The sequence below is a fragment of the Watersipora subatra genome, chromosome 3 (assembly GCF_963576615.1).
Source record: "Watersipora subatra chromosome 3, tzWatSuba1.1, whole genome shotgun sequence".
In the NCBI taxonomy this organism is placed as follows: Eukaryota; Metazoa; Bryozoa; class Gymnolaemata; order Cheilostomatida; family Watersiporidae; genus Watersipora; species Watersipora subatra.
In genome coordinates, this window is record NC_088710.1 from 47,989,414 (window position 1) to 48,012,674 (window position 23,261).

The window sequence follows — 23,261 nt, forward strand, 5'->3', positions numbered from 1 at the left end:
TGAATTAAAATTATGGAATAAATTTTTTACATTTTGCCTTTCAATTATTAGTGACACAACATTCCTCTGTTATTGATAACCTATTCTAAACAATTTAGGTCCATTGCGCCAGCAATTAGGGCAAACCAAATCATCTCACTGTAGAAACAACCTGGAGGTCAGCATAGTTTATTGCTGTTAGGTTTTACATATCTTTGATATGTCATAGATTGATGGCTTAAATAAACAACACCTGGGGCTCGGCTGCTTCTACATCGCTTATGAACAAATTTGTGTCAAGTAATACAAGCGTGTGGTGATTTTGGTGTCTATGATTCTAGATAAATTTTCCTGTTGAACACTGAAACTTTCAACTTTATAACTGCATTTGACTACCAGATCCGTTATTCCACCCGACGCCATCTTACTTACTCCACCTTAGAACTAACCTTTCTCTATTCCCGACTCTCTAGATAATAAACTACCTTCTCTTATACTCTACACTCTCCATCTTGAACCTCTCCCAACTCTCTGTTATATTCAACGTCTTTCTTGCTTCTAGTGATGCTTCAAACAGCCATAAATTTCATTTTCAAATAAAATCACTGCATTAAAAAATTACCTTTGCAACAGAATAGAGATGCTCTAGGTAGGAGACAAGCAGTTTTCTTACATCAGAGCAGTAAGTAGTCCGGAAGTGCCTCGTCGTGGAGTAGGTGAAGCCAGACTCTATGAAACTCTACAAATATCTCAGAATCAGAGACTTCACCCTCACAACAGATAGCAAAGAATGAACAGAAGACTGAACGCAGCCAGTTCCAGCACTAACAGTTGCCATCCGGGTTCTACAAAAGCTAGTAACTTAATCCATGCTATTTCATAAGAATGAGAGTATAATATTGTCCTCTCACTAACATGTCAATGCTCAGCACCTGTGCCTTGGTTAAACGTGCACTGATTTGAATATTGCAAGGCACACAGTCAAACACCATACAGTCTGGAGGACTAAACACCCTCAGGCTTCTAAAAACTCAACACAAAAAGAATTTAAGCTATTATAATTATTAACATGTCGGCTATGAGAGAATGCCAAAAACAGTTTTACGTGATTGGTCATCAGTAGTACGTAATTCTCTGTGATTGGCCTGTTGTTGTTCGAATACTACTAATATATGATGTACTGTAAACAGCCTAAAATACCGGGCAATTCAAAATTAGGCCAATTGTAGCGCACAGTATCTCATTTATTGAAAACATGACAAAATAGTTTACTGAGGTTCCAAGAGTCGATAAATGCATCTGATAATATGAAATGAAATAATAATGTGAATGATAATGTGAAATGTAGACTTAAAAATCTAACATAAAAACTAACTGAACTCGCACTGATCCTAAACCATGAATGATCACATTGAGAAAAATGCAAGAGAAAAAAATGCCATGAACAAGATTTCTCCAGCTACCTGCAGATGGTCTAAGGCTGATTTGACTTGAGAGACCGTTGACTGGTTGAGTGAGTCCAAAAGGTCAGCAAGTGACATTTTACCATCCTGTACAGACTTTCCCAGGAGCTTAGGAGATGCAAGGTTGTGTCTCACATCAGCTACAGAATCTACAAAAATCACAACTACCGTAAACATAAATTATAAACCATTTAGCGAAGGCAAGTTGCTGACTAAATTTGACGAGTTGTGGTATTGCTGCAAATGATCAGTAATAGCAGGTAACTGGTCAGTGATAGCAGGTAGCTGGGCAGTGATAGCAGGTAGATGATCAGTGATAGCAGGTAGCTGGTCAGTGATAGCAGGTAGCCGTCACTAAATACACCTACATGTACCTATTGGGCTACCAGGTCTTATCAAACTGGATTAGCCTTCGATAAAAGAATCATATCATTGCTACATGCAAAAACTATGAACATGAAACTATGAGCTTACAAACAGAAAAAAATTCCAGTTTACTCTAGATGTTGGTTGATTAGTTTGTACCAAAATGGGCAAACTAGGACCGAAAGAAAACTGACGTGTACCTTAGCATTTTGAGGTTAAAATTTTTTTGTTAAAACTTGCAACTTTTGATCGAAATCATTGATGAAAGCAAGAGTTTATGATCATCAGAAAAGCCTGTAAAATTAATTACGATAAAAGACTTATATAAAGGTGTACCAACCAGCAGCAACCAACTCTGTTATCTTGTCATCTACATAACTCATCCACATGACTCATCCACATGACTCATCCACATGACTCAGTCAAGTCACATGACTCAGTCACATGACTGTCCCATGACTCTGTCACATGACTCAGTCACATGACTCATTTAAATTTAAGAAAAGTAAATTAGGTTTGAGGTAAAAAATTTTCCAACTTATGGCTCGGTCAGAGATTTGCTAACTAGGCACTCCTTCGTACTCCATGTAACAATACAATGGAGAATACTTATTGCACAGTCAGATAAAGCTGATGGTATAGTGCAAGTATTATCATGGCTAGTAGAAGTCAGAACACTTACCTGCAAACTGCATGGTGAGCGTTTCAAGATATTGTTGAACTCTCTCCCTCGCTATCTTTAGCACAATGTCATTACCCGCACATGCAAAGTCTGCATTAGGAATGAGTTTATTCATTGCCTGCAGCCTCCTTGAGAACCTATCCAGTGCCCGAACGAGCAGTGATGTGTCTGAGTTGCGCTCCTATGAAATGAATAACAGAAACTAAAACCAGTGTGAACAGAATATTCCTACATGCACAGAAAAAGTTTATTATGAGTGAAAAATTATATTATTTACATTTTACAATGGTTGACCATATCACATAAAAAAGAGGCCATGAAGCTTCTTTAGAGCTTATTAGACAATCATCAATAATCAAGATCTTATTAAAAACTTCAATGTTAGTAATTTCATCATCTTCAGTTCTCCGAGTACTTGATACTTTCACTCAAGATGGCTAGAAAAGTACATGCTTAATAATATGTAGGAACCGCGTGAGTACTTCTGCAAAAATATCGTGCCAGTGCTTCAATAATTTTAAAATCTTTAAATAATCTCCAAGTAAACGAGGCAAGCCAATGACACGACTGTACATAAAAGACAAAAAGTAAAAAGTGTGATCTTAAAGAGTATCCAGGTCAAAAAGCTTTGTATTTGCAACTTGTTGCTTACCCTTGTATGCCTTAAGTTTTAGAGGTTACCATCTGCTGTGAACATAAACATCATTACATGTGCCTATATTACAAATCCTTCTACACAGAAGACTATAATGTGAATCCACAATATGCAAAGAGAGTTTTTTTTAATGTTTATTAAAAATTGTCTATTTACAAATCACTGCTTCAAACATTAAAGCAAAATGTAATAACAGAATAATAAAATAGCAAATAAGTAAGCAGCGTGTTAAATTTACGACAATGAAGCACATATTGGTTTATTAACATATGCAAGCTAGCTGTGTTAAGAATCTTTGCTAAGGCCAACAGACTGTATGCTACGGGAGTCTCACAATCATTATACATGCATACTGTGTGAATAACAGACTTGAAAAGGTTTTGCTCCGGTCTTAGAGAAATACCTGGCAATTATTGGCTCCACGCTAAACTCAAGTTCAGGATACAAAGTGTATGGCTCCATGAATGCTAGTGAACTAAAACTAACACTCAGAAAAGTCTGAGATAACTAGTGAGGTTATAATGTAAAGCTTTAGCTAACTCTTCTAAAAATTCTGCTTGTCGACAACTAAATCTTGTCCATACACCTGCGGCCTATTCTAACAAACAGGAATTAAATACAGGCAGCACAAACATTCTAATCTAAGAAATAACTTCATTTATAGTTTTGCTATTATTGTAACTTTTTGTTAACGACATAAAAAGTGCTTACGTGACGCTTGGTTAATAGGAAATCTTTCCTTGACACAATGTATTATTTAAACAATATTTTCTTAATACCTTGTATCATTCCGATTTAGCAGAACCAAATATTTTTAGCAGCTTACTGTTAAATCCCATGTTTATTTTAGTTATTGAAATTTTACTTTTCATGAAGTGACTTTTCAATCATTTTCTAAAATATTTTGATGAGTCATATACAATGAATGAGATAACCCTAATTTTTCATTTTATCTTTCGTTAGAATGAGAAGTTGTGACTTGCAACTAACCTCTAGTTTAAGTCGTTCTTCAATCAGACGGAAATACTGATCCATGAGAGTCCACACAAAACGATTGAGCATCTGCAAAGCTATTGTCTCCAAGTTATCACTAAAACCGGCAAACATTGTTCTGGTTATTTCTACAGCCATGGTATATTGATTGCAGTTTGATTAGCAGAGAGAAACTAACAGTGTATGAACAAGATATTAAAACATCTGCAAGAGTTACAGAAATATTCTTATTGGGACCGTTCTGTGAATGTTATCGAGTTCATGATTAAAAACATTTACAGAGCTATTTGAATTAATCAAATTTCAAAAAGTAAAAACAGGCTCAACTAAACACTTTCAAGGTTAATGCAGATGTAGAGTTAAACGCAATAGAATTGTAATAGTGTAGTGAAATACATATCTACTTTTATAACAGCAAACAACCATTTCAACTAATATTTTGTTGCATATATAGTATCAGTAAGTATCAAAAAGTATCTTTGGATACTTACCTAAAATTTTTACTTGAACAATTTTTTTTTTATCATTTGCATTTATTGTTGATGTTTGAGGGGGTCTGACTGCCAAAATGTTTTAAGATTAAAATCGAAAAAACTTGATCACGGTTAAAATGCTCAGAAGAAAAATACGCTTCTAAAAAGGATGTCAGTAGTCGTGTTTCCTGTTAGTCCCTCTAGTTATGACATTGGCTATTACATTCAAGTTGCAGTGTTACACATCTCTATTGACATATATTGTATTTTGTATTTGCTCTTAATTGTTAAAATAAAACTTCAAATATAGCTTCAGCTACATTTCTATAATAAATGTTTCAAATAATTTAAAAATAGGTTAGGCTGGTTAGAAATTGTCCGACTTTTCCCTCTAAGTGCTGTGTAAACAACATATAAGTACTCAGTGCTGATGAGATTGAATATTAGTCACATGCAAACAATAGGCATGACTACTGACGGCATTCTTGGAGAAGTCATTTAACCACGATCAATTTTGGTAGATTTTAATCTTGAAACATCCTGGCAGTCAGATCACCTACCATATCCAAAACCATCATGATTGATAGAGAAATATCAAGGTTTTCTGATAACATTTAGTAATATAATGTGCAAGTTTATCTTTAAGAGTACGTAAAAAGTGCGAGTAACACTGTATTCACATCCTTTTACACAGAATGATTCTAGAAGGTTCTCAGGAATGGACAGCACACTGTGTGTGTGCACACACACACACACGCACGCACACAATAGTATTTACTATGGCTTATAAATAATTTGAGACAAGAGATAATACACTTACTCGGCATGAGAGTCCCTGTGTAAGAACATGTCTGTATATGATGCTACGACTAAGCATAGGTTACTAAGGAACCTGTTACATCCGATATCCACAAACTCTAAAATGTCCTACAAAAGGAGAGGAAATTGACATTTACCGACAAACAACTGATACTAGTGAAAATACACAGAAAATATTTAATGACACGTATTAGCCAACTACTCGATCAATTATAACATTTAAAATTGGTCTATATATAAGGATGGTCTATGAACACGTAATACTAATGGAATAATAAAAATGAATGGTGTACGTCATACAGACAAGTGAGTTAATAATGATGAAGTAGGAAGACAAGATGTATATTCAAAGACAAACGACAAGTATTGACCTATCTATTGACCTATCTAGAAAAGAGCAATGAGTTCAAAGGAAATGAACCATGGTGTTCTAATATAAACATCAAAGATGACATGAATCGCCTCATTTGAGTGACAGTGATCAGTGGATCAAGCACATGCAGCATGATGTCAAAGAGTAAGTTGTTATTTCACATGATCTATTCGAGTATTGACTATATCTTTCCATACTGGGCATTACAATTATTTGCTAAGCAATAAATAATCGATAAGATTTTGAAAGCACAATTAAACGTATTTATTCATTAGATGGATAAGCAATTCTATAAAAATTACAGTTAGAGGAGTTGGTTATATGTTGCACCAAGGAGGACACAACTTCATCGACAGGAGCATTTGATAAAATGATGACAGTGCTTGATGGCTGCAACAACCCTATAATGCATCTTATAAGTCACCACATATGAAGCATTTAAAATGCAGTTAGCATATTACAAATATAAGATTATGTAGAACAGAACTTAGTCTACTCAGTCACAATGCACAACATTGTTAAAACAGAAATATAAGGGAGTGTCAGAGATAAACATTAGAATATTTAGACCTGTAGTCAAAACTATCAACTCAGAATTAGTGCCACCACAATTGTCAATAACTATTACTATTAACTATAAAGACATACTTGACCCTAATATTACCAATAGAATTTACACACTTTTGAAAAAAATGAAAAAGAAATTATCAAATTTCATGGTTCAAGTGGTCCACAGCTTATAGAGTTCAGTGTGAAGCGGCAGTAGAACTGGCTTATAGCTGCTCTCCATGGGCATACCGGTGGTATTTTAAGGGCATCACAAAAGCAACTGCTGTTCTACTAGTAATTTCACCTGCACTAGTGGGCGGCTGTTTTGTGAGTTTGTGTTCAGCTTCGGGACTCGAGGCATTAAACTGCTCTGACCAACTGTTACAATCAAAGGGAAAGATTATCTAGCATATCAAAATATAACTAATGCACTCTCCACAAACTTACAATGGGGATAGAAGACACGGTCTCCATATCTGCAGAGACAATCCATTGCTTCTTGACATCTATCTGTTTCTGAAGCTCACTGAGGTCGTCTGACAGCTTCTCTCGAGCGCTATATATAAAGGTACAAACACTAAATACATCTGAGTCTCTATGGCATCTGAGATAGAATGTTGGTTTAAAATGTTGCAGTAATTTAAACTTTTTTCCAATAAATAAATATTAGAGAACTATGACCCCTACAGATAGATATTATACAGCTGTCACCCTCTACAGATAGATATCATACAGCTGTCACCCTCTACAGATAGATATCATACAGCTGTCACCCTCTACAGATGGATATCATACAGCTGTCACCCTCTACATATAGATATCATACAGCTGTCACCCTCTACAGATGGATATCATACAGCTGTCACCCTCTACATATAGATATCATACAGCTGTCACCCTCTACATATAGATATCATACAGCTGTCACCTTCTACAGATGGATATCATACAGCTGTCACCCTCTACATATAGATATCATACAGCTGTCACCCTCTACATATAGATATCATACAGCTGTCACCCTCTACAGATAGATATCATACAGCTGTCACCCTCTACAGATGGATATCATACAGCTGTCACCCTCTACATATAGATATCATACAGCTGTCACCCTCTACATATAGATATCATACAGCTGTCACCCTCTACAGATGGATATCATACAGCTGTCACCCTCTACATATAGATATCATACAGCTGTCACCTTCTACAGATGGATATCATACAGCTGTCACCCTCTACATATAGATATCATACAGCTGTCACCCTCTACATATAGATATCATACAGCTGTCACCCTCTACATATAGGTATCATACAGCTGTCACCCTCTACAGATAGATATCATACAGCTGTCACCCTCTACAGCTAAACACTACACAACTGCCACCTGCGACAGATAGGCACCACACAACTTTCACCTATTAAATATAGATATCACACAACTGTCACTAACTACGGATACACACTACAGAACTGTCACTTACTACAGATAGATATAATACAACTGTCACCTATCATATATAGCTATCACACAAATGTTACCAACTACAGATAGATATCACACAACCATCACCCACTACAGATAGCCACAAGAAAACTGCTGTTGACTTACTGAGTTAGATACTCCTCATATAGACTCGCTGCCGGCTCCTCCAACTGCAGCAACAGGTCTACACACTCAGACAGCTCTTGCGCCGTTGACTACAAGTGGACCAGCATGAGCAACAGAAACAACAAGAGATCTGACAAAAGAACTGCAAGATAATAAAATTGATAAAGGCTGAATACATCGATCATGGCTACAACTTTTCAAGCTGCCAGTCATAAGCACTATCTCTGGAGGGTCTACCTGTCAAATCCAGTAACCAGTAACAGCCTTTGAATAAATGAGTTATCACACCTTCAGTCAATATATTGTAGAGTGTGTACCTCATTGTCTCTAAACTTCTGTTTTAGTTTATCTTTCAATTCTTTGACGATCAATTCACAGTCTGAGTGGATCCCTTGGAACGAAGGCATATTTTTGTACCTAGCAATTACGGCTTGTGTCCGCAAGTATGACCTGCCCAACAGATTACAACATGTAGTAGAATATCTAATAGAACTTGTTGATTTCATTTATGTATATTTTATGTGCACGCCAGAGAAGACACATCTATGCGGTGTTTGCTTTATTGAGAGTATGCTAAGCAAATGTATAACACAATAAAGACATACACGTTTTACTAATCTATACCACATAAAACACATACATGATACACAGCCTGTTCAAAGAGGATAGGGTCACACTCTAGATTAGTACACATTGTAAATTCTATGACTTCATGTTTGGCACACAAACCATTGTGACTCTTCATCAAGAATTCAACATGCCATATCCTTATAACTTTTATAAGGATGTATAAGTGCAAAACATCAACTCGAGGGCAATAGATTATGTTTAAAAATCGTACAACGACTGTCTTGGACTAGTCTACACATATAGTTTACCAGATTTTTTTAAGAAGCAAAGATTTAAACATACAAAAAATGTGAAACCAAGATGTGAAACGTGAAATATTTTGTAAGATTTGCAAAAAAAAAGTATTTTAGCCTAGCCAATGAGTCCACATGAATACAGTACTCTTGTATAGCCCCAAAGTCTAGCAATATAAGAAGAGAAAGACCTAACATACTTATCAGTGCCAGCTCTTGAAGGTCATGGGCTTAGGAAAGTCTTGAAAACAATGATGAAATGTATTAGAGTGTATTTGTGAGCTGTTATACACACCTTACAGCCAAACTATATTGCTGGTTCTCAATATAGGCCTGCATCTTCTGCGGCAGGTCAAACAGATATTGCAACTAAAAGTATACATCAAATGACGGTGTGACCAATCAGACAGGGTTACATCAAAGAATTAGTATTATTTAAGTATTTTTAGTATTAGTAAATTATTAAAATAATATCAGTAAATTGGCACAGACCTTATTTAGAAGGCTATGCACTCCATGCAGTTGGGAGATCTTAGCTCTCCTCTCATGCAAGGTCGATGTAATATCACTGCTAAACGTTACAATATTGTTCATATTTTGTGAGAGTAGATCCATTTCTTCTTCCATCTTCACAAAATCATTTTTCATCTAGGAAATAATAAGTGTTAGTCACTTGTAGACAAAGATAAACAGTGACAACTTATAGCAAGTTAGAGTGATGGAGATTTCTTCATCTCACACATTGGCAGGGTTACAGATAAACAAATGTTCATCTCACACATTGGCAGGGTTACAAGTAAACAAATGTTCATCTCACACATTGGCAGGGTTACAGATAAACAACTGTTCATCTCACACATTGTCAGGGTTACAGGTAAACAACTGTTCATCTCACACATTGTCAGGGTTACAGGTAAACAAATTGATCTTCAAAAATATAAACATGCAGCAATAAACTAAAGAGATGATTTTATTTATTGTACCAAATAAACAAAGTAATTTAAGAACAAAAACAAAGGAATGCGTTTCTAACATACAATATGAACTGAGAGTAAATATTTGTCTCTAGACATTACGTACGTTTCAACATAAAGACTTAACTTAAAGACTGCAATGTAATTTAACTTAAAGATAAGTTATAGTAAGTTACTCTGTGTGTCTCTATCATCACATCTATCTCAAAACCTACGCATTTCTTGGACTACACCTTGGTTCAGGTGCCTCCTACCTTGGTTCAATACCTTAGAAATGAAGTAATATTAGAAACTTTTTTTATTGATAAGCACTTTATTACTTTCTTTAGTAAATATATTTATTATAATGATATGTATAATATAGTAAATATATTTACTATAATGATATGTATAATATAGTAAATATATTTATTATAATGATATGTACAATATAGTAAATATATTTATTATAATGATATGTATAATATAGTAAATATATTTATTATAATGATATGTATAATATAGTAAATATATTTATTATAATGATATGTATAATATAGTAAATATATTTATTATAATGATATGTATAATATAGTAAATATATTTATTATAATGATATGTATAATATAGTAAATATATTTATTATAATGATATGTATAATATAGTAAATATATTTATTATAATAATATGTATAATATAGTAAATATATTTATTATAATGATATGTATAATATAGTAAATATATTTACTATAATGATATGTATAATATAGTAAATATATTTATTATAATGATATGTATAATATAGTAAATATATTTATTATAATGATATGTACAATATAGTAAATATATTTATTATAATGATAAATATAATGAATTATTTATTAACAAATTATCACAGATTGTTGAACGGCTGAACAAATAAAAAGGAATTATAGAATATTCTTATGGACGCATTTGCTTCAACCCACGACGGTTTGACAAATGAAGAAATTCTTGGAATGATTTTTCAAATGTAGAGGTTTGACTAAAAAATTACTGTACAAAATGAACTAAATAATTTACAAGATGTGATATTATAATGATTAGTTACATCTATTGGTTATATCTATGAATTGACACAATGATTCTTATACATTATAACAGAATGAGCTTTAAAGATCAAATTTTGGCAACTTCTGCTAGAATTGATATAAATGCTGCATACCTTGCGTATCGTGTCTGTTGCACCAATAAATTTATTATAGTTCTCATAAACAAGCGTCTGCATGCTAGAGTCGAGACTACGAATAGAGCTTGTCATCTCCGCCTCCTTATCCATCAGTTCAGTCAGAGACTTTTGGAGCAGCAACTGATCAAGGTAAAGCTGAGGCTGGAAGGCCTTACCCTCTGACCAAGACACAACACCAAAATATTAGCAACTGTGGAGATGTCAACCCTAGGATTTGATGTTCGAGATCTGAGTGATTTTACAACCTCATTCGTAAATAATGCGTTATTTACAAATGACAATCCCATTTGTAAATAGCGTGTTATACCAGCTGCCCTTCTAATAATAACCAACAGTTCATAGGTTGGATGGACGTAACCTGTTACAGTCAATTGGCCAGTGTTAACAGTTACACATTTCTTATTGATCCAATTTATTCTCTCAAATATTTTGCCTTGAGTTTTTCGGCTGTCCTATATTTTCTAATTCCATTGGTTAGCACCACAAGTAAAAAACTGCTAACAAATACACATTTTTGAGATACTATTTTGGTTACGGAAGTATTAAAAATGGATATCCTGATAATTAATTTGTCGAATTCTATTAGACAGGCTACATTGAATTTCATTGACAAACAGAAAATAAGTTGTGGATTATAAATCGCAAAACAGCATTTGTGATAGTTTAGAATTGTAAAGTTGTATTTTTGAAACTCTGCATGAACCAGCACTAAAGACACCACAAAGCGGAAGCTTCCCTATTTTCTTTAAATGAAACAGGATGTTTGCAAGTTGTATGTTTGATAATTACTATAGTTACTGATTCACCTAATGAAGTTACATGTTTTCATATAGACACAGCTAATCTTTGTGTAACTAATAAAAAATGGCATTCTACCTTGACGCACGTAGGTATAATAACATATTACAGGTAAAAAAGTACACTACCTAAATACAGGCACATAAAATGATCTGCTGTGGATACAATAATATAAGATGATAAACAGAGTAGTCTTTGTAGAAAACTAGTTTAATATAATCACTACCTTTTTAAACTAGACAATTCATATTTTATAAAAAATCTTGTACATAAGTTTATGTAACATACACATAACAATATCCACAGAGATAATGATATTCTTAACAATGCAATATAAACAATACAAACAATCCAACAGTTTGTTAAATACAGAAGCTTTTTACAACACGCATTACGGTAAAAAAGGAAAAAATTTGAGCTTTACAGCATAAAAATTGAAGTCATACTAATTTTGATCAATTTATTGCCTACTTTGAGTAAAAACTGCAGATCAAGGTCAATCTATGAGACATACCTATATCACACGGATCAGCAGCAACCTCATCCTCTTCTCCGCTACCTCCATAGTATGACTGGAGAAGATCTCGACGCTTGTGCCTTGCTTCTGCTACCTGTTCTGCCTGATCATCATCATCGTCCACTACAGCATATGTGTAAGAACATCACAAGGAGAAATGTCTACACCTAACAACTTGAGACCATTATATCGGTGGTCAGTTGCTAATCATACTGTATTTAAATGTCTAACAGTCTAAGCAAAAAGTGGAAGTATGAAGTTCATACTTCCACTATGAACAATAGAATGCATATATGACTATTGTCTCACAGTATATGTTATATTATTCTATCCCAACTGTGCCATAAAGAAGCGTGGTCCACTTACTATCAAGACTCTTTAGTGTATTTTATGGGAAGCTTGTCTCCTGCTAAATCTGTCTCTGACTACTACAAAAGTTGAGACACACTTGAAGTATATACAATGTTAATATACATTGAATTAATTCTCCCATAATGGGTGTAAAGCGAAAATGTGTGAGTGCCAAATGTGCCAATGTTGTAAATGTGTCAAACCTCAACTCGATGGAAATCTGTATATATATTTGTCAAAGTTTGTCTTCGGTCGTCTTTCGGTATGTACAGTTATAGCTATTAAAATTTTGTAATTAAAATGTCACATATTGCAGGACTTGAACTCACGGAGACTGCTGCCGCAAGTATAAAATCCAGACACTCTACCACTGAGCCATAAAGGACAATGATTTATTACGTTATAAATGTCGTTATCATATAACTTATTTAAATGCTAATTATTTTAGCATTATGCCCACGCACTATGATGCCCCTGTTAAGAAATATCTCCGTTCGGTCAGAGAAAGACAGTACGATATCTCATTTTTACATTCATACCAGTATCAAGAAGTACCAGTATTGTCGTATTCAAAGTTTTGATGGATAGCTTCTGGTGGAACAGTAACCTTTTTTATACACACTTCTATGCAAGAATTTTTATTATTAATTCAACATATTCAGGATTTTTATTTTGTTTTCTCGGTTCGTATTAATTGTAGCCTTACCGAATCAAGTTTTATTGTAATCATATTGTATTAATCGATGTTTTTTAACCTAGTGCCTAACGGAACAGTACCGTCAGGCATTGTTGCGTTTTTTTTCACCGCTACAGGCGCAATGAAAGAAAAAAACACTTAATAGCCGTACTCTTATATAAGCCGCACTCTTATATAAGCCGCATGGCTCAAAACATCAGAAAAAAGTAGCGGCTAATAGTCCGAAAAGTACGGTACTAGAATAATTGTGTATGTACTTATTCTCTGCACTTTATTGGGATACCTGTTGATCTATCAGTGCCAGGGTGCTAGTGAATTACAATGTTTAAAAATCGTACAATGACTGTCCTATTCTAGTCTACACAGTGCAGTTTACCAGATTTTTATAAGCAAATATTTAAACACACTAAACCAAGATGTGAAAGGTGAAGATTTTTTTGAGATTTGCAATGAGTAAAAAACACTGGCCTAGCCAAATGAGTCCAGACAATTACAGTATTCCTGTAAAGACCTAAAGGGTAGCAATATAGGTGATGACCTAATTAACTTGGCAGCACCGGGTCTTGAAGGTAATGCCCTTATATGTTGTTAAATTGAATAAATTGAACAGTCAACAGCATTAAAATGGAAGCATATATAGAAAAGTATATGAAAAGATGTAGAAAAATAAAAGGCTACAATTTTGACAAGAATGATTACAACTTCTTCCCCTTTCAAGGTGAGGCAGCCACGCAAGGAATTCGATTGAATAATGCAAAGAGAGCTTCAGTACAATAAATGAGAAAATACTACAAGGAGCAGAGAACAGAGTTTTGTGTGACTATGACTGATGAACCAAAAATGAGGAATGATACGCAAAACTATGCGCAAACCTATACTTTTGTGTGCATAGTACACACAAATCATGCTGAGGAAACATAAATTAAGGTTGATGATTTATTGAAGAAGAAACTCGACACAAGACACTCGAATGTCTTGAACAGAAGCACAGGTGCTAATCATGAACAAAAAAAGAGAATCTGAGCAGTCCATGTATAGTATTCCTTTGAATTCAGTAGAGGAGATCTCCTCAACTATGATGTAGAAGGGAATTGCAGAAAAAGCTAGGAGATGTTTAAAGACCCTCTCATATCATCACCCAACTTCGCTAAAAAAGAACTTTTTAATATATAATGTTCTGTCAGAAATTCATGATTGTCAGTAAAGGGCTTAATGATCTGCTCAATAAACAAAATAATAGCCCAAAAGCTTGAACAGATAGTGGTCTTTCACCAGCCACAGAACCAGCTCAGCTGACCTTTTGAGTTTGATTTAATGATTGCGATTGCTCAATACTGCACATTACTAACCCTATCAAACGAGACTTATTAAAAAGGCTGATTGATCGACGACTAGGTCAAGAAAGCTTCCAAAGCAGAAAAGGTAATAGGGTTAGTTGAGCAAGCTACTATTTCTCCAGAGTTAATCTAAAATTAATAAACCCTACTTCGCCATTGTGTGTCTGTTAGTCTGCGTAAATGATATGCATTTCCACATTTTTAGCCGATTTCATCCAAACTTCACACGCATATCTGTGCCCGTCCGCCAGATTGCTAAAATATTTTGTTTGAAAACCCCGCCTGGTTCCTGTGAACCAGCCTCTTAAAACCCACCCGCAGGATATCTGAATGAGAATACAAGAAATCTCAGGCTTAGCAGGGCTTACTGCTAGTCTAAGATAAACACCAGTTTCCCCACTTCTTAAACCAACAGAACAACAGAATGGGTGAATAATACGATGGTTGTGGAGAAATTTGATAGAAGCATGTGGATTTGCTGGAATTTTAAAAAGCTGAACAGCCGAATAGCCATATTACAAGAGCACCATCGTGTTCTTACACATAAGAACATTTTATTTCAATTCACAGGTGAAACGATATTCACTAATATCGATATGAGATCTGAGTGATGGCATGTGCTCTCATATTGATCATGAGTCTTCATGACAGCTATTAATAGCTTTTAACATGGCATTGAGGAAGTACAACCTTGAGAAAGTGCCATTCTAAAAAAAAGTAGAAGATATCTTTGGTGACCTGATCAGCGGATGTATTTTGATGACCGGATTTTGGCACAATATGACCAAGAAGATTAGTAACGAAAGCTAAAAGCACTGTTACAGACTGCAAAAGACTAAATGTGAAATTTAATAAAAAGAAAATTCAGCTCAATCGATTTGCTACTCAGATCCCATTTTATTTTAAAAAAGATTTCAAATCTGTTCAAGAGAAAATTGAGCAATAAATGAAATGCTAAATCACAGTGATTGGTTAGGGGAACAGAAACTCATGGAAATATTTATCTTCTCAGAAGGCTATATACCTAAAATGTCTAAAAGAAAATTCAACCTCCTTGGGACCTGCTAAAGAAAGACAATCAATGAATCTACAAGTAGGATGAACGGCAAAAGGCTACGAATAAAATCAAATATACCCTGCTTAGCAACCCAGTGTTGAAAACCTTCGCTGCAAAAAATACACAAGGCTGCAAGTTGATGCATTTAAGACATTTGCGATACTGCTTCATGACAAATAATTAATTTTGTTTATGACTCACACTCCCTTAGGAAACAGGAATATTGCCAAGTAGACAAAAACTGTTTACCAATTTGAATATGGCTATGAAAAATTCCCAATTTACGTCTATAAACGCCACATTAATGCCAGACAGACCATCAACCTCTTGTTTCAATGCTTCCTACGTCACATCATAAATCTTCAACAAAATTACAAAAAACTTATGATCAAGCCTTGAAATTGAATGCTTCAAAAGATCTCCATGTATCTAGAAAGTTTTTATACCTAGCTGACACCTTTATCCACAGCCCATATTCCATATTACTTATCCACAGCCCATATTCCAAAATGTGAGTCAACCATTGGGCATGATGTAGTCATTATCCACTATTTATAGATTGATGATGAAACAAAGGGGCAGCTAAAAACTGCTTAAAGCAACACAGATGCAATGAACACGCTCAAACATGCAACCGATATTAGCTGGAACTGATCAACTAAGAAGCAGGTATCTGCCCATCTATAATCATATTGGCTTGTTTGCAACATGCTCTATCTAAAAGATGGACTTACAAACAAAGGTGAAAAACTAGCCACCTCCCAGCAACAGCATAGCAAGTATCTCCAGAGGCTACACATGAGACATCTCGCAATTGACAAATGTTTGGCGAAGTGTCTTCTGACAAAGTGTCTTCCGTTCTGGCATGAACCATGGGATTCATCAAGTCGTAACCAGTTGTCATGCATGTATGGAACACGTCAAAATGGAAAAAGTCAAAATGGAACCCAGTCATTGTAGTCAGAAATTTATCACAGCTCCAGTGTTACAATGTTGATGTCTCAGTTAAGAAGGCACATCTGAGTCAAAGAAGCAGAAGAGCCCAGCGAGAAGCCTGCCATTTTATCTGATAAGAATAATCAACATCCAACAGCTTTGCATGTCACCGGTGAAAGATCTAATTTAAGAATCAACAAAGGGATGCTGCTACCCAAGTTCACTACTTTCAAAATCTATTAGTACATGAATCTGTCAAAAATCATTCTTGAGAATACGTTCAGGCTATATTCCTGTTTTACATTCAAAGATGTTGTTACTTTATGGGCTTTTTAAGGAAAGAAAGGATGTACTATTTATAGTTACCTCCTCAATGATACCATACGATGAACAGAAGTTATCCTATCAGAGTTGCTAGTCAACCCAGAACGTGTCATGAACCAGTTTTATGGGAGCTCGACGAGCTGATGAAAGAACCATCACATGAATTTTGTCTTGTTTAATGTACTTTTAATTTCCAAATTATGTTGGATTGCTAAATATTAGTTTACCAAGCACATCACACCTTAAAGTAAATATATATTTATTTCTGCTTTCTATAACCATAATAATCTGTCATGCAACATACAACCACACATAATACAACAGAGATCGATGAAAGAGGGTATGCACAACAATGTAGGACAAACGTCATAAAATGGCAAAGTTGATAGACACACCGATCTGGCAGCAAAGCACAGTGTCAATTGAGTTCCCACAACATGTTATTGTGTAGATGTAAGCCTTCTAAGCACCTCAAACAAAAACATGACTTTAGCTATGTATATGTTTGAAGTGAATAGGTACCTATTCACTTCAAACAGGTACCTTGCCCGAAGAATGGAAAATTGCCCACGTGACTCCTATTTATAAACAAGGTAGTCGAACTTCACCATCCAATTATCGCCCCATTTCTCTAACTTGTATATGCTGTAAATTATTGGAACATATAATCGTTCACCAGCTAAATGCGCAGCTTACAAACAAAATTTCCTCAAACCAGCACGGCTTCAGAAAAAGTCTCTCGTGTTGTACCCAACTGATAACAGTAAACCATGACATACTCAAATTTAATGACTCAGGATCCATTGTACACGCAGCCATTTTAGATTTCTCTAAAGCGTTCGATGTAGTAAATCATAGCAAACTCGTAACTAAGCTTATAGGCTTCGGTATAAATCCCATACTTATACGTTGGATAGCATCCTTCCTCATAGGTAGGTCTCAGCGAGTTCTGGTAGGAGGTATGATGTCGGATCCAGTACAGGTCACATCAGGAGTCCCGCAGGGGAGCGTACTAGGCCCTACTCTGTTCATCTTGTTTATAAATGATATAGTTGACTGTGTTGCCAATAGTTCTATACGCCTCTTTGCCGATGATACTCTAGTATATCACCCTATTACAAACTCGAACGACATGACACTATTACAAGCTGACCTCGATAACCTATTTCAATGGGGACAGTCCAATGGTATGTTATTTAACGCCAAAAAGAGCACTATTGTTTCATTCGGGAAAACCTCTCTTACAGACAAATACCTCATAAATTACCATCTCGGGAACACCCCTTTAATCACATGTGACACTGTAAAATACCTTGGTGTGTACCTTTCAAAAGACAACAAGTGGAATAGACATATTGAATATATTTGTATGAAAGCATCACGCATCCTTGGATTGTTAAAAAATACTATTAGTGATGCCCCAGTCGCAGTGAAATTGATTGCTTATAAGCAGCTGTGTCGACCTGTTCTTGAATACGCAGCCGAGGTCTGGGACCCTCATACAGCCACGCATTCCGACATGCTGGAACGCATACAAAATAAAGCTGTGAGGTTCATTAAAAATATTAAAGGCAGAGATGTGTCCGTCTCAGAAGAAAAATTCATGTGTGGCTTAAAGTCTTTAAAACACAGAAGACAGCAACAGAGATTGTCTTTGTACATTAATATCGTATCAAACAAAGATACGTTTCCATCCATCCATGACACACTGACCGAAATGAACGCATCTACTCACTACATGACCACACGTTCTAACAATCTAAACGCCCTTTCCTGTGACTCTGGTCAGTTTTTGCAGGGATTCATCCTCAGGACATCTCGGGAGATCCGCACTGGGGAGATTGTAGCGGACTAACAAAAAAAAAAAAAAAAAGACCTAGTGATCGGAGGGTCCCTCTCTTGCTTCTCATGAGGATCTAGGGACTAAACATCATCCAGATCCAGATCCAGCTAGCATTTATTTCAACTGACCTTCGTTTTGATTACATGTATTACAAATCAACTGCTATTACTAGGGCCGAGGCGAAATCTTATACTGGGCGCAAACCTGGATGAGTGATCGTGCATATACAATTGATGAATACATTTAGTACTATAACTGAATAATAAACGTCATAATACATAATTCTATCAAACCGCACTACTTCATTGGAGAACTAGGATATCAGTAATCTTGGGTTACCTGACTTCAAAACATCTATAAGCAAAATCTGCTTACTATGACTGAAAAGAATACTAACAATAGATAAGATATCAAGGACAACAAACTAAACTACGATATACTGTAGAATGGGCAAACGATATTATAGCTCTACCTCTGTAAGCTATATAAAACAGTGACCACCACTCATCGTACCTTGGAGTAATCGTATCTTCTACTAAGCCATAGGTTATCCTACGAAGGAAATGTAGCCTGAAATCAAAAACTTGATATAGGTTTGCATTTACTACACCTTCGTTTTTTTTTGGGATTTTAGGTAGGCGCGTCATTCATATCGAGTTGGTGAAATTTAGAGAGGACAACTCCACAAGAGAGATGGTTCGCTTGTTGCTTCGTAAAAGCATCGAACGCAATTGCACGGAAAAATACAGCACCCGCAAAGAATATGACATGTAAGATAATCATTAGTGAAGTGTAGTTCCTCAGCAGCTCGGTAGACAAATGAGCTTGATCAATAAACTAAATTTGTACAGGTTGCTATGCGATAGCATTAATGGGTTCTATAGTGTGAGCTTGAATCAGCTATGAACAGGCAAATAGCTGTAATTTCAAATTTATATTGGAAGAAATTTAATATGATACCTACCTATTAGCCTTTCATAATTTATATAATTGTTAACGTTATATGAAACAATTAAATTCTAATAGAAAGTGAATAACAATGCAGATAAAGAGACTGTCATCACAGGTAACAAAATCGAAACTCCAATGGCTCTGGCTTTCAAAACATGTGTACATTGTTAATATTATTAAGGATACAACAGTAATGAAACCACAAAATTCACAAAGTATTTACAATTACAGTGTAACTGGTGAATCTACATAAAATGACTATAATAGAATGAGAGCGTCTATACGCCACACGCAGGTGTGTTGAGGTTTGCACGGTTAAACTTGGTGACTGTCAGCGGTGAAGCAGCGACCAAGTAAGCAGTCAAAGCACCATCAGTATACATGAACCATTCCATAAAGAAATGTCCAAAACAAAATATATGTCTGATGTGAAAGTTAAGGATATAAACTTTGTGTGTCCTTTCATAACAAATGCCACATACTCTGTTTATTCTTCTAGAGCAAATACCACATACTGACTTCCAATAAGTTAAAAATTTGGCATAATCTTGCTATTCACTGATGGATTCATGTATGACAATTTAAAACCAGATTATTACTAGTCAAGAAATGGACTAGCTACTAACAACTTATAAGTGGTCAACATAAGATGTAGCACATTCTATCACTATAACAATGTACTGACACAGCATGGAGATGAGATGTGAAAGGATACAAATAAGCCACCAATATACCCATGTATGGCGAATTGCTTTTTTGACATAAAATATTTGTTCCAGTCTTTACCGACATGCACAATAAGCAGTACCTAAAACATATCAAATACAGTCTGATTTCACAAATCATACAGAAAAAATGGCATGGAACAAACATGACAAGCAAGAACCTAGTAGAAGTTGCTTTAATGAATAATAAATATTGCATATTGTAATAATAATTTTGAGTGTTTCTAAGATATCTGTCGGGCTAGCATGTAAGTTCTATACAAACTTACATTATATGAGGAGAAAAAAGATCTACAAGCTTTACCTTACAATAGGTAAGTTTCTAGGAATATAAGCCTTTCTACTTTTAAAGCTTATATCTATGATTAGATTACATCTATGATTAGGGTTAACCTATCATCAGCTTGCAAAGCTTGTATCTATGATTAGGTTATATCTATGATTAGGGTTAACCTATCATCAGCTTGCAAAGCTTATATCTATGCTTAGGTTACACCTATGATTAGGGTTAACCAATCATCAGCTTGGACAAAGTAACTGGCCTCTAAAAATGTGTGTAAAAGCTCGAAAAGGTCGTATGAAAAGCTATTGATGTCCATAGAAATACTTTAGCTTCAAGTTTTGACCCACAACATGGTATATTCTGACATTGTAAACAGCTATTGGATTGGCTGACAGCTTCAACAGCATCATATACTAACCATCACGAGTTAATTCTTAAATTATTTGACTTGAGCTGTTCTAGTCATGCGCTCTACACGGAAAATGCATGGGTCTGGTATGAATAACAGATCATACAATACATATATTTACTCTAGTAATAACAGAAGACTAGAGGGCAACAGGAATAGTTGAAGGCTAAAAACTGATCGTATGTCTATAAGGCAGAATAAATGCAACTATGCGTTACGAGTCAGTGAAAGTATTTTTATAGGACAAGAATCAGGAAAAAGAAACGCAGGCAATCTAGAGCAAGCCTGTAAGAGGTGAGTCAGCCTAGAGTATGTATGTACAACAAACTTCAGTATTATGAAATATGTCGTTGCCGAAACATTATGAAACAGAAGTATTATGAAACTGTCAAGAACAATGTCTATGACAGTACTCACCGACATAAGTGCACCAATGATAAAATAGAATATAAAACCATAGATTCCAGTAAGACCAAGTATTCCAGCCGTACAGCCAGAAGCGACGGCAGATGATGTCCTGCAGTAGTCTATAGACCCAATGTTTTGCATGAAGGACATCTGGCTAATAGGTATATCACCTGAAAAGATTTAGCTAGGCAATGTACATAATATATAAATATTGCAGATAAGGAATAGAGAAAAAGCATATACAATTATAATGAAAGGGTAATCCAAACAGACACTTAAGCTTACGAGCTTATAAAATTTTTGCACAATCCAAACTACACTCTAAAAATTCAAATCATTTCAGCTAATCCTGTCCTATAGATGCATGAGTTTCTGTTTGTTGCATTCCGAGCCACAATTGAATTAACATTGGTGAAAAACGTAAGCAAATAACGAATTTGCTAATACTAATTTTTCCGATAAAACGAGAGCCTCAGTTTCACCTGACTGTATTAAACTGAGCATCACCAAAACATAACGGGTGCAAGCTCTTGGGCTCACAAAACTTTGGCTGCTTCTCTCAACAGAGACTTCCGACATTGAGTGCTTTCGTATGGTTGCTGTGTTATCACCCATTGAAGTCCTGTTGGACTATGTGTAGGTGATAGAATCTATTAATGACATATTGTCAAGCAAAGTTTTTTATTGAGAAACAGAATGTTCGGTCATTTAAAACATCAGTTTTTTGCAATTGGCTAAAATGTACATGCTTACTAGGCTACAGCTCGAAACATGACCAAGCCTCAACCAGTTATTTGATGACTTATGAATTGCGAGATTTTGTTTGCAAAATTCTAGTCCACATTTGTAGATGTTTCAACCAATTACGATCTATTTCCTATGTAAAGATCTTTGGCTAGCAGTATGTGAAGAATCTTTCACGGACACATTTGATTAAAGATCAATATTTTTGAGTGAAACTAAAAGACCAGATTTGATCTTGAATGACAAATTCCACCTTACATATTGAATAAGTAAAAAGTCTACAATGATATAGCTTGATTCAATAAAATAACTGATAGATTGAACAGTCAGTTTTCATGCATTCACCATATATGGAAGGTTTAAACGCTGGTAATTCATTGCCCTAAACAATAACTCTAAGTTCTTCTTTATGCCATCAAATGGCTGGTCAAGACAGTAATTGCTTTTTATGCTGTGATTGAATATATATGTACACTTTGCTAGTTACAAGAAAGAAAACTGATACTTCATCTGACTTGAAAGTTAGTAGTTCTATATGAAAGAATAGATTCTGCTTGACAACAGGGTGTAAACAAATTGTTTTACCTGAGCATAGACCAACGGGACCTTTAATGATCTAACAACAACATGAAGGCAAATTCCAAAGTATTCGTACCGTTTAAAAGAAATACAACAGAAAAGCCTTCACAAAATTTACAGGAAGATAGAGATGAATAGATAGAAAAATGCTAAGTAACCATAATGCCTAGCGTTGCAGCGCAAACTTCCTATACATTAAAAAAATGCAATTTTATCAGAGAAAATTTTTTTGAAATTAACAAATGTAAATATGCTACTGTATTGTGATGTCACCATCATGAGGACAAA

The 23,261-nt window shown here is 35.1% G+C and overlaps 1 protein-coding gene across 3 annotated transcripts in view; it reads right to left on the reverse strand.

Moving 5' to 3' along the window:
- Positions 1-19,408, reverse strand: part of LOC137389820 (vacuolar protein sorting-associated protein 51 homolog) — a 29,718-nt gene extending 10,310 nt beyond the window's left edge. Inside the window, exons 1-14 of one of the 3 annotated variants that reach the window (XM_068075938.1) lie at positions 19,388-19,408; positions 12,696-12,757; positions 12,327-12,452; positions 10,991-11,172; positions 9,326-9,481; positions 9,129-9,202; positions 8,288-8,420; positions 7,971-8,059; positions 6,800-6,908; positions 5,432-5,538; positions 4,136-4,235; positions 2,491-2,671; positions 1,443-1,591; positions 602-718 (exon numbers count right to left, since the gene is read on the reverse strand). In XM_068075938.1, coding sequence (XP_067932039.1) covers positions 602-718; positions 1,443-1,591; positions 2,491-2,671; positions 4,136-4,235; positions 5,432-5,538; positions 6,800-6,908; positions 7,971-8,059; positions 8,288-8,420; positions 9,129-9,202; positions 9,326-9,481; positions 10,991-11,172; positions 12,327-12,452; position 12,696 — 1,524 coding nt within the window. In that variant the 5' untranslated portion in view covers positions 12,697-12,757; positions 19,388-19,408. Of the gene's footprint in view, positions 1-601; positions 719-1,442; positions 1,592-2,490; positions 2,672-4,135; positions 4,236-5,431; positions 5,539-6,799; positions 6,909-7,970; positions 8,060-8,287; positions 8,421-9,128; positions 9,203-9,325; positions 9,482-10,990; positions 11,173-12,326; positions 12,453-12,695; positions 12,758-19,213; positions 19,234-19,346 lie in introns of those variants that run through there. The other 2 variants (XM_068075937.1, XM_068075939.1) reach the window with 2 other exon arrangements.
- Positions 19,409-23,261: the final 3,853 nt, after the last annotated feature.